The 13,906-nt window shown below is 37.6% G+C and overlaps 1 protein-coding gene across 1 annotated transcript in view; it reads right to left on the reverse strand.

Moving 5' to 3' along the window:
• Window positions 1-13,906, reverse strand: part of ipo13b (importin 13b) — a 100,408-nt gene that overhangs the window by 31,828 nt on the left and 54,674 nt on the right. Inside the window, exons 11-12 of the mRNA XM_055641720.1 lie at window positions 1,562-1,705; window positions 1,311-1,391 (exon numbers count right to left, since the gene is read on the reverse strand). Of these exons, the coding sequence (XP_055497695.1) occupies window positions 1,311-1,391; window positions 1,562-1,705 (225 nt within the window). The remainder of the gene's footprint in view (window positions 1-1,310; window positions 1,392-1,561; window positions 1,706-13,906) is intronic.

The following is a 13,906-nucleotide window of genomic DNA, read 5'->3' on the forward strand; positions in this document are numbered from 1 at the left end:
CAGCTCCGCTCGCAATCCCCATCCCCCCCACTCGTAACAAGGACAGTCCCCCTCATCCTCACTTTCCACCCTATCAGCCGTCACATACAACAGATAATCCTCCGACATTTTCGTCACCTCCAATGGGATCCCACCACTGGCCACATCTTCCCATCTCCTTCCCTTTCGGTTTTCCGCAGAGACCCCTCCCTCCGTAACTCCTTGGTCAATTCGTCCCTTCCCACCCAATCCACCCCCTACCCTGGTACTTTCCTTTGCAACTGCAGGAAATGCAGAAACTTGTTGCTTTACCTCCCCCCTCGACTCCAACCAAGGACCCAAGCAGTCTTTCCAGGTGAGGCAGAGGTTCATCTGCACCTCCCCCAACCTCATCTATTACATCCGCTGCTCTAAGTGTCAACTGCTCTACATCGGTGAGACCAAGCACAGGCTTGGCTATCACTTTGCCCAACACCTCCGCACAGTCCGCATTAACCAACCCGATCTCCCGATGGCTCAGCACTTCAACTCCCCCTCTCGTTCCGTATCCGACCTTTCTGTCCTGGGCCTCCTCCATGGCCAGAGCGAGTCCCACCGCAAATTGGAGGAGCAGCAACTCATATTTCGCTTGGGTAGTTTACACCCCAGTGGTATGAACATTGACTTCTCCAATATCAGGTAGTCCTTTCTTTCTCCCTCCTTCCCCTCCCCTTCCCAGCTCTCCCACAGCCCACTGTCTCCGCCTCTTCCTTTCTTCACCCTATTTCTCCACCCTATTTTCAAGTTCACACAGAAGTCTTGTGTAATTCCCAACCCCGCTACCCGGAGAGATATATCAGATATCTAGAATTATTTCCCTAAACCCACCTGGTTCTCCATTTTCTCCTTTCCATTTCCTTGCACATATTCACCTTTCCAAAATCTCCATCATCAAAAACATATTTTTAGCTGATCACACCAGAAATGTCTTGACTATTTTAACCCATTAGAAAAGTGCTGTACAAATGTAAATTGGTACCATACGAGACAAAACAAAAGTTCTGAATTAGATACAAATCTAAATACATCCCACTAAATAAATTGTGTTTCAATGCTCTAACAAGAAATGCAAATATGCTACCCTAACACTGAAAATTAATCTTTACACATAAAAGGGCTTGAAGACACTTTTTCTTTAAAAGAGATTTAAGCGACTGAGCAAGGCCAAGTGATTATCATTTTTTTTTTAGAAGCCACATTGTATACATAAAAACATAGAACTCAAGTCAAAAAGGAAATCAACACATCACATGACTTTAAAAAACGTAGCCCTCCTTAATGATTTGCCTTACCTCAACAACCTGAGCATCATTCAGCCATTTAGACAACACTTTCTGTATGAGTTGGAAGACTTGTTGAAGGACCACCACAACCTGTGAAAAAAATCACCTTTAGTAGCTCACTTTGAACCTTAAATAGAGTTTATAAAAATGCAATTTTTTTCCCACAATAGAGTCCCTGATTAAATAAACAGCATTCTATTTCTGAAAAGAATACGATCAATTCATGAGAAGCCCATGTCAGTACCACTGCTAGTACTTACAGGGTTAGGTCCTTGCAAGGTGGGTTTTTTCTTTGCTTCACTGCCTTCTGGCTCATCATCATGGTGACTGATATCCAATGTGGTAAACAAATTGGACAACAGACCCAAAATATGTATTATTGCTAGTTTATTTGATGGATTTGGCTGCAAGGGAAGGTCAAAAACAAAGCTATAATTGCATGAAAACAGAACAGAATTATGAGCAACTTAAATGATCGATACTTACAGCATCAAAACTTAAGTATGTTCATAATGGCCATAACAATTCATAATAATTAACATGAGTATAATTATCACGGTAAATACATAAACAAATAAATCTAATATAAAGAAAAATGATAGTAATTAATTTGAAATAATTACTTTTACTAGAAACAAAGTTTTATACAAAACAAAATTAGCAATAGTTACACAAGTTACTACATAAAGGACTTAAAAATGTCAAGAGGCAGTATCAAATTTATATTGCACAACAAGAATACAAATCATTGAAAAAATATTCAAACTGATTATAAAATTTAAGAAAATATATCAGTGCCAAACAAAATTAGATACGGGAAAACAATGCAAATTGAGTTAAAAAAAAATCACAAAGAAAGTCCATGACCCTAAAAAGGCAGAATAAGAGAACAGACAAAGTAGTGAAGGAAAATGATGATGATATTTTTGTTTAAGGATATATCATAAGAACCTTTCCCCAGCAGCTTGTCAAATTTAGGTAAAAGTTTATATTTGAGATTTCAAAATATTGTGCGCAGTGGATTAAGATTAAGAATTATTTAAATTGCCTTGAGCATACACAGCCAAAGACAGCGAAATGCAGACAGCCATTTTTGGTCAACCACGCATCCTGCCAGAAAGCAAGTTTATGTAGAAAGTAACATTAGAAAATTGAACAGGCAGATAGACAAGGATGGACAAGCAATCCACAATTAACATGCGAGAGCTTTCAATCAAGTATTTTAATCTTGTTAGTACCTTATTGGAGCTAGTCAATGGAGCTCCTGTTTACACTGGAGAGCAAGAATTAGTGAAATCTCACTTTTCATTTCCTTTACGTTAATCACTGGACTTTCTAACACTATACAAAACTGTAAAATTGCATTACTTTTGCTGCCAATTTCTAACCGGAGTTCAACATTTCAGTCTCTCATTAATTCTGCCCATCCCTTTTGATATATCCACTCAGGAATAGATTAGTGACCAATATCCAGTATAAGCCACCAACTTTCTCTGCCATCTCACTGTACTTCTTTCCAGCCTGCTGCTTGCAAGAATTCCATTCCATTCTAATTTAATCATGTCCATTGTATCTTTCCCATAATGAGCCTTTTCCGTGCTATTTTCCTGAATACCCTTGTTTTCCTTAACCATGGGTTCCCCTCCACCACAGTTGACATACCGCCAATCAATCACACATTTTTGCTCGCACCCTGCTCCTCTCAGTTGGAACAAAGATCGGGCTCCCCTTGTTCTCATTTTCCATTCTACCAATCAGCACATTAGAGATGATCAGAATTTCCATCACCTTCAATGGAATTTCAACATCAGACACATCATCCCCTTTCCATTTAGCATTACAAAGGTTGTCAAGGCAAGGTAACCTCCACGAATCCCTGATCCCCGCATCCATCACCAAATACGTTCTCCTCACAGCACTTTTCTGTGCAGCAGCAGGAGATGTGCCAACTTCCATTTTCTATGGCCTCTGTCCACCATCCAGAGATGGAAATTGTTCTTCCACGTGAAATAGGAATTAATTTGCACTTTTTTCACTTTAGAGAGATGTAGTTTCCTCTACTCTGGAAAAACCAAACATATATTGAGTACCAACTTTGCAGAACATATTTGTTCTGTGAACGAGGATGACCTCAAACTTCCAGTTGTCTGTAATTTTAATTATTAACCCCATCCCCACTCCACAGATATGACTAAACTTTCCTGTTTCTATTGAGGTTTTTTTCTCACCTTCAACTATCAGTTTTTTAAAGTAATTATTACCTTAACAACTTTGACCTGCATCCTATCAGAGACATCCTCTATTCTCTCAGCAACATAAAACATTCTTATTTTCAATTCTGATGAATGGTCCTTGACCTGAAACGTTAATTCTTTCTCTTTCTTCATTGATGCTGTTGGACCTGCTGAGTACTGTACTTTCAACATTCTATATTTTGTTTTTCAATTTTCAGCCGTGGTAGCATACAACAGACTTAATCTCTTTAATAACAGGCTACCTAAATGTTATAAGCATGTGTTTTTATTTTCATAAAATTAGAAATAAAAACTTTGTCAGTGCACTTGTACTGGGAATAACTGCCTTTGATTCATCTGTGGGCATTCTTCTCCATTTCCCATCCCACCCCACTAACACAAATTCCACTTGTTAACGTGAGAGGCAAAATACATATCCAAACTCTTATCCCTCAGTTTAAAACATTGACACTAAATGACTTACTAACAACTCACTCTTAAAGACTTTTGTTTATAAACATCCATTATCTAGCAGTTAAAAATATATTCACCAAAACAGGCAGTCAGTTGGAGAGCATTTTCAGTCTCACAGATCATTTAAATTGTATTTGTACTCAATTGTTAACCTCATACCAATTTAATGATATGTTTAATAAATTAGAAATGTGCTTTAAATGAATTAAAAGCTTACTTAATTTGAACATGCTCATAATTTCACCCGATGCTTAAATGTCATTAACTATAATAGGAGATATGATTAACCAATCATGATCTTCAATCTACTGTATACCTCAACCTATAGATTATATAAACAAATAAGCTATTATGAATATGGTTGACACAGCTCTCAATCAAATTTACAATCTGACATGCCAATAAACATATAAATCAATGATTAAAACATGAATAAGTGTACATTGTTATTTTAATCTATCATCAAGTACGCAACTGGTACCTTCTTCTCCACTGTTTCAGTAAAATGTATTGGAAATATACAAGGTAACTAATTTTACAAGGAAATATACAAGATAAATAAAGTTAGCATTTGGTGTTAGAATTGGACACTACAACCTTGTGGATAGTAGGGCAACAATGGAAAAGAATTCGTCTGGTGTTTCTAAATCAATATACTGTAAACACCACTGCGATATATTAGGATATACAAAGTATTCCTTGACAAAACACAAGATTTACTTAACTATCCTTCCATTCAATATGATTGCAAGGGATCAGATATCAATCCATGCCAACTCAACTGTTTAGAACTATGCCGTCACTCTCTTCCCAATTCAATTGGCAAATATTAGATGCTCAAAATTCTGTTGTCCTTTAATAACAGTCAGGTTTTCATTTTTATTTTGGCCAGAGTAATAACGAGGAACAGATTCAGTTGCAAGAATGAAAAGTGGAACTCCCAAAATAAACAAAACATAAAAATGATGTCTCATCAAGGAATTTCACACATCTTAAATAGTTTGAAAGCAGGATGTTAAACCAAATGCAAGAGCTGAAAGTGATGCTCAAGGTAGCAGAAACAGCAGCTTTGAATTCTTTGGGATGCTTTCAATGTACTTGAGCTACTTGAAACATCTTTTGTTTATATACTGATTGTGGAATCATCAAATTTAGAACAATGAAAAGATAATCATTTCTTATTCATTTATTAAGAACATTAATTTAAAATTGATACGCCATTTGAAATTTGCTACTTAACAAATGATTTAATATTTAAGAGTCAAGCCATATGGCATTTTTGAACAGTTTAGTTGGCACAAACTACGATTAATTATCTCAGCCCCCTCTGCTCTCAAAAGGACTTACCAATTAATTGAAGGAAAATCAGAAGTTTGTCAGGCTTCTGTAAAAAAAGTTACACGCAACCAATTGGTATAACGCAACCGATAATCAAACCCTCATCAAAATGACAAGTTCTTGGCTTTGTAAATCTGAATCCGACCAGTTATTGCCCCTAAATTACAAGGCACCCTGACATGTAGTTTATTACTAACATTTTCTGTACAATTAATGAGGGCTCACCAAAGGAAGCTATCAATTGGTATTATTTAAAAAAAAGAAAGCTGGCATCAAGGAGAGACTTAAATACAGTGGGAAGAAAATGCCAAGAATGAAAATGTACAGTAACTAGCGATTATATTTTCCAGTCTAAGCTATTATTAGCATTAATCAAACTGTCTTCTGAACAATAAGCAATCTACATTCTGCTATGGTGTTAACCTTTTTATTCCTATTAAAGATTACATACAAGTTTTAATGAATGAAGGACATCCAAGCAGATGAAATTCAAAATGAATTTTTAACAGATTACGGAAACAGACAACTTTACATTAATAAATTATCACTTCGGCTTATTTTCCAAAATACTAATTATTTTAGGCACAAAGTAAAAGAAAGTGCATTGATCAATAAGTGCCAAGACAGAAATGCATATAATCAGTCCCTAGCAGTTTACACACATAGGGAATTATAGTTAGGAATTATATCATTTCTTTCTACACTGATGCTGCTTGAACTGTTGTGCATTTCCCACATTTCCCACTTTTAGTTATGTTTTGTTGCAAGGTTTCAATTTTTGAAACATTTTCAATATCAGGTTGCAAAAAGAATGATTGGGTCAGAATTCTCCAAATCATAAGGTCCACCAAAAATATATTTTTAGAAGATAGAAAAGGAAAAACCTAGAAAGACATTTTACCATTCATATGAAATTAATTTTAAAGATTAAATAGATGAAAATTTGCTTCAGATTCCACATGCATCATTTATAATAAACAGCAATATCGATAACTAAATACTTGCTTCACTTACTACAGAATTGAGTTCCCTTTACAGTGAGGTTATTCATTGTTGAATCTATAAATAATACAAATGTTATAACATGGAAATAGGCCAATGGCAGTCCATCTACATCAGTGCTTACCTGTTATGCAAGCAAATAGCTTGAACCATACTTTATCCACCAGTTTTCACTCCATCCAAACTAATCTTGAACATCGGTGCAATTTCTGACTTGCTCAAAAAATCTGGCAAAGAATTTCAATCTCACATTGCTGTGTACTGACCTGTCCACTCTTTAGATCTACAATGCCTCCTTCTTGACAACACTCAACCACAGGAAGCATTCTGCTTTGGAGACACAGGAAACTGTAGATGCTGTAATCTTGAGCAAAAATAAAAGTGCTGGAGGAACTCCGAGGCATAGACATTTCAGGTGGGGAATCTTCTTGAGATGAATCAGTCTAAAGAAGGATCCCAACCCAAAATCTCATGTTCATTCCCTCCATAGATGCTGCCAGACCCACTGAATTACCCACTTAGATTTTTGCTCAGTCTACTTTTGTTTGTCTGAAAGTCACTTAATTTATCCGATCTCTGCATCACCCCATAACCTGCATCGCATGAATTTAAAAAATGATCACTTTTCTTCTTTTTTCTTTTTCAAACATCCTAATGTGTCATACTAGGTATGTTACAATACTTACCTTCAGCAGCGCTGCAGTTCTGCCACTGGCCGTGTGCGCGATTTTGGCGCCTTTGAGGAGGGGGGGCGGGGTTAAAACGCGTTTTTTCCTACCTTGTCCTCGATTATATTTTTTTGGAGTGCAAGCTTTTGCTGAAGAATTGTTCCGACGGCCGTTCTGTGTATTTATTTATTTTTTTAAATAGCCCGACAAGTTCAGCGCTGGAGTCATTTTAAAATCAGCTTCTAAAGCCGTCAACGCCGACAACGGGGACGGATTTCAGGTATGGGACAGGTAAAGGAAAGCCGTTTATTTTATGTATAAAAGTGCTCCTTAAGATGCCTTTAATTCACATTTTACGTTGTGAAACGGTGATTTTTTTCCCCCCATACGAACCGGCAGTATTTTTCCTGCCGATATGGGGATTAAATTCACCGCAACGTTCCAAATGGTTCCGTTCCAGAAAAACCCACTCGCAAGATGATTTAAATGGCTATTAATTTACAGGTATTAAACATTAAATTCCTTCCATTTGGCCTGTAAATCCATGACAATGAGATTTAAAAATTATGTTATATTGTGAATTCTTGTGTGAATGTTATTTGGACACTTAGGCTGTTTAAACATGTTAATCTATTCTTAAGAAATGGATACGTGTTTAGCAATTGAATTTTGTAATTAGCTACAATTAGGTAACTAACTAATTATATGCTTTCATTTCGAGTCATCTAAGTAAGATTGTTTCATATTTGTTTCAGAATGCTTCAATCTATAATAACTGAAAATTTCTTGTCAATGGAAAAGCAATATGGAACAAGATCCTAATTTCAGAGTATGAAAATGGCCATAGCTTTTTTAATACTGAAGATATGAAAGTAAATTAGGTGTCAAATTAAACTTCTTTTTAAGCTTTATCTGATGGGATAACTTACAGACTTGATTTTTTTAATCTCAAAATTTTGTAACATTGCTAGGCATACCCTCTCCAACATCTGCCATTTGCCTGAAGACTATTGCTACATTCAGCAACCGTCTCAATGGAAGCAAAAATCTACAATTCTACTCATGTTTTATAGTCTCACCAAAAGGAAGTGGTGCCCATGTCAATATTCTCCCATGTCACTTTGTTCTTTCACAGCATTAAACTAACTAGAATCGAAAAAGTGTGCCTCTTTTTGAAAGCAGACTTCTATCAAGCATTTTTTTTTAAACCCTTTCCACCCTTATGAAATGCTTTTGTAGTTTCCTTTGATGTTTAGCTATTTCTTTTATATTAGTGCCACAACAACTCTCTCTAACTGTCAGATTAATGAATATCTTATCGAGTTCTAAACCCCAGGTGAAGCACCCCCATCCCAATCATGCTCTAAAATACGTTTAACTCTGAAATGAAAGTAAAGCATTTGCTGCCCTTTCTTTCGTTCCACTTTCCTCACTCTTCCTTCAGTCGCTCTAGTAGTACATTGTCAAAGACATTCATAAAGTCCTTAACATAGAGATTCTACAATATGGCACAACATTAACGTGAACTACACATCTTGCTTCTCAGACTATCATTTTCCTTCTCAACCCATCATGCATACGAGTTAGGTTTAGAGATACTGCGCGGAAACAGGCCCTTCAGCCCATCGTGTCCGTGCCGACCAGCGATCCCTGCACATTAACACTACCCTACACACACTAGGGACAATTTACATTTTTATACCAAGCCATTTAACCTACAAACCTGTATGTCAGGAGTGGTTTGGAGTGCGTCTATGCATATGTTGAACAAATGCAGTGATGGATGCCGAACTCAAAGATCTACAGTTAGATTCCTTACCATGCACCACATGTCTAATAGACACCCATAAACATTATGCATGTGTGACCCATGAATGACAGAGGACATGCTTGTAAAGTCAGGCCACGTCATGAATATATTAGCTTAACAGGTATATCCCTGTGGATGGAGCCCAGCACTGGGAACCAACTTTAAATAAAACATGACACCTATGCTGGCTTTCCACAATACTTTCCAAGGCTCTGAATCTAACACCCATCCAATGCCAGCAACCAAACACATCCCTCACCATGACTCAGATCTCCTTGGGGATTCAGTAGTTTCCACATCGTCCAACTTGATATTCCCCACATCATTCCGCTGTCTTAACCCGACAACCCTTCAGGCATTTCTCTCTTGCACAGAAATATATTAACAATTTCCTTCATTTAAAGCTAAACAAAAGAGAACTAATTTACATAGAACAGTACAGTACAGGCATAGGCCCTTCAGCCCACAATGTTTATGCTGAACGTGATGCCAAGAACAACTCTTATTAGCATGCACATAATCCATATCCATATCTCTATCAAAAAGTCTTAAATACCATCATCATATCTGCCTTCACCATCACTCCGACAGAGCGTTCCAGGCACTCACCACCCTCTGGGCAAAAAAACCCAAAAACTTGCCCCACACATCTCCTTTAAACTTTGACCCTCTCACCTTAAAGCTATGCCCTCTAGTATTAGATTTTTCCATTCTTGGAAAAAGATTCTCACATCTACCCATAATTTTGCATACTCTATCAGGTCACCCCGTAATCTCCAGCGTTCCAGGGAAAACAATCCAAGCTTTCCCTACAGCCATTACCCCTTAATCCAGGTATCATTTTGGTAATCCTCCTCTGCACCCTTTCCAAAAGGAATCTCTCCCCAAGGAGATCATTCCTGCAACTGAGCTGCACGCAATAATCAAAAAGCAGTTTAACACAATTCTTATGAAGTCACATCATGATTTCCTGATTATTATGCTCAATGCCCTGACCAGTGAAGGACCACATGCCTTCTTTACCTCTCTATCTACTTGGTTTGCCATTTTCAGGGAATTTGCAATCTATGACAATGCAGCGTATTTTCCATTGCTACAAAAATACTGAACACCCATCCCGAACATGCAGTATATTTAGCAGGGGCCCCAGACACAGTCTTTAGCTGAAAGCCATCACTGAGCTTGCCGCACACAGAGAATGGTTTTGATAGTTGGTGTGAACCCACCACCAGCTTCACCAGTTGTCAGTGTTATGAAAGGGTGTGAATATCTTAGATATTCACAAACATTCAATCACACTTGAGGCTTGTCAAAAAATACAAAGAAAGCACATACTAACAAAAAAAGCATTTAAACCAAGTATAATCAAAAAAGTGCAAAAGTGCCACGTCCCTGCCAACTGCCACTTTCTTCAATTTATTTGTGGAATTAGGCCAAGTTTAACCTGACTCCGGTTTGGTGAGCAGGTTTCCCAGTCCAAGAGTTGGGAACCCAATAAAAATCCTCATGTAGTGCCCTCCATAATGTTTGGGACAAAGATCCATCATTTATTTATTTGCCTCTGTACTCCACAATTTGAGATTTGTAATAGAAAAAAAAAAATCACATGTGGTTAAAGTGCACATTGTCTGAAAAGGGTATTGTTATACATTTTGATTTCACCATGTAGAAATGACAACTGTGTTGACAATCTGACCATGTGCACTTTAACCACATGTGATTTTTTTCTATTACAAATCTCAAATTGTGGAGTACAGAGGCAAATAAATAAATGATGGGTCTTTGGCCATTACATTATGGAGGGTACTGTAGCTCAGTGGAAGAGGAGACACCACCACTGGCTTCAGCCCACACCCAAAATGGAAGTCAAGACTTCTGTGGAGAAATGCAGGCAAGGTGGGCTAGAAAGATTTGGCCCGATAGCTCAGCTGAACAGAGTGCAACTTATCCACGTTTGCCAATAGTACAAAGTTAAATGGGAAAATGAGTTACAAGGAGGTTGCAAATTGATATAGACAGCTTAAGTAATAGGCAAGAACAATGCGGATGTAATGGACTGTGAAAATATGACTTAAACCGGATTTGCTGGATGAATTGAAAAATTTGTAAATGTTCATGTGAAGGAGGATATGAGAGTACAAGAAATAAATGAAGTTAGTGAGCAGTTATATATCGGCTTTTCCCACAAAGATACTAAGGTATCTTGCTGTTACTGTGCTGTAAAACCGTGTCTGGAGTACTGTGATTTTGATCAATTTGACCAAGGTCCATTTGCAGCTTTAATGGGAACCAAGTAGAATTCAAGTCATAAAGCGCAGAAACTTGCCATCGGACATGACACTCGCCGTTGATGTTAATTTATATTCATCCATTTATTTTATTCTCCACACACTCCTTTCAACTCCTTACAAAACCCGTCACTAAGCAACACACTGGAGCTGATTAGCCCATGAAGTCATAAATGTTTTGGAGACAAAATGCTGGAGTAACAGCAGAACAGGCAGCATCTCTGGAGAGAAGGAAATGGGTGACGTTTTGGGTCGAAAGAAGAAGGGTCTCAACCCAAAAAGTCACCCATTCCTTCTGTCCAGAGATGCTGCCTATCCCGCTGAGTTACTCCAGCATTTTGTGTCTATCTTTGTTTTAAACCAGCATCTACAGTTCCTTCCTACACATAAATGTTTGGGATGTGGGAGGGAACTGGTGCAATCAATGCTGTCACAGGGAGAACATGCAAACTACACATAGACAGTACAGGGCATTAAATCATTAGGAACTTGATTTAACTCATTCACCATAAATCATTAAACTGTGTGTCTAAATACAAAATCACAAGCTCAGTAATAATCTTAACTTAATTCAGGCACTGTAAAACAGGTAAAGTTTACTACTCGCGTTAATTCACACATAATCGAGGTTGTAGAAATTCACATTCATTTACTTAATTTCATAAAAGAACCTTCGTACCTCAAATGTTAAAACCAATAATACCTTAATTATTATAAACTCATATCTTAGATTTACAATTTTATCACTTGTCAGCCAAACGGGAACAGCAGGACACTTAAATTAAAAAAAGAGTGATGGCTATTCTCAAGAAGAATTACCACTACAATTCTAGCATTGGTGAAAAGTGACCGTAATGCATTAGAATTTTGTTACACTTTTAAGATTTTTTACTAGTTTTGAGCCAGCATTAAACGTTTCTACAGAACTTCAGCCTAACTTGTATCTCCAAGAAAAATGCAACAGGAGGAAAGAAAGCACTGCGGAGAGCACTGACTACCAGTGTATTCGCTGTGCATATTCAGTTACACCTAAGCAAATGGTATCGACATTGTGCAGAACACAAATTTCTCCTACTGTAGCCTTCTTGTTGATACTGTCATTTGCACAAACTGTATTGTTATATCTTAACGAAAGCTATTAATCTTGTGTTCCTTGCATTTTATAGTCATTTTATAGTCATGTGTGTTCTCATCCTGATGACTTCCATGATAATGCTATCATCCTGTATATGTGTTTCCAAACAATAAGGTCTTATTTTTTACTTTGGCAGGTGGTCTCCTCCCTATAAACTCCCTGCCTCCCTAACCTTCATTCATGTAATGGAAAATTACTAACCATGTGTTTTACGGCTGTTTATGAGTATAAAGATATGTGTGAATTATCTGTATTGTCAGTCAGAAATAGCACCGGCATTTGCATGGGTCTTTCTCTCACCATGGTGACAAGTAAAGCTATTGCAGAGATTTTCTGACTCTTTGATTTATTTGAGCATAAACATTCAGGTTATATCTTTAATACTGTTGCTGATGTAGTGGGGAAAAATATTTCTAACAATGTGGAAACAGGCCCTTTGGGCCACGCTAATCCCACCTGCCCACATTTGGTCCATATCCCTCCAAACCTGTCCTATCCATGTACCTAACTGTTTCTTAAATGTTGGGATAGTTCCTGCCTCAACTCCTTCCTCCGGCAGCTTGTTCCATACACCCACCACCATTTGTGTGAAAAAGTTACCCCTCAGATTCTTATTAAATCTTTCCCCTTCACATTAAACCTATATCCTTTGGTACTCCATTAACCTACTCTGGGCAAGAGACTCAAGAAATACAGACGCTGACACAAATACAAGGCAAGACGTAGATCACACCTTCCCTAGCCGACAGTGGGCCTACCTGGGTACCACCCTGCCCAAGGTCTTCACCCACCCTCTCACTTCCAGGTCTGAAGAAGGGTCCTGACCTGGAACATCACCTATTCTTTTTCTCCAGACATGCTGCTTGACCCACTATGTTACTCCAGCACTTTGTGCCTATCTCAGGAGAAACATACAACCGGATTAGACAGAGTATGCAAGATAGTAAAGGATGATAAGGCAACTACTATGGAAGAACATCCAAAATAGAATTTATAATTTTTGTTGGAATTGACAGAGTGGATGGAAGATAAAGCAGCATAACAAAAAAAAAAAGTTTAGCACACGCACTGCTGCAATTCAAACGACTTTGTGTAAAGGGTAGCCCGCTATGAATACTCATGTTGGATATGATTAGTTCCAAAGATATTGAACAGTGTAGGAATTTTCACTACAGTGTTAGGGAATGAAAGTATAGTGTTAATTATAGGCTAAAAGCAGTCAAGGAGCATGATACAGTGCCAATTCAACCATTTTACCCTTGCACAGTATATGCAATTCACCACAATTTTTTCGTGCAAATTCACCCACTCCATCCCCAATCATATAAATGGAATTCCAAGACATAAATTAATCGGCTTCTATCATCCTTTCTGGAAGTGCACTATCACTATTAAAAATCTTATTTTCGAAGGATCTTAAGCTTCAAAGGCTTTGAATTTAATTAACTCCCTCCAACACCCGTCCAATATTACACAGAATTTACCAAATTTCTGTCAATGTTTCTTCCTACAAGATGCATAGCAAAACTAATCTCTTAATCAATTCTGTGTCAAGTTTTGGTTGATAATGCTTTTGAGAATCATCTTGGGGCACTCCACTACATTAAACCAGTGCTGACATAAATACTAGACTTAGAAACATAGAAACATAGAAAT

This window comes from Leucoraja erinacea, chromosome 10 (genome assembly GCF_028641065.1).
Source record: "Leucoraja erinacea ecotype New England chromosome 10, Leri_hhj_1, whole genome shotgun sequence".
NCBI lineage: Eukaryota > Metazoa > Chordata > Chondrichthyes > Rajiformes > Rajidae > Leucoraja > Leucoraja erinaceus.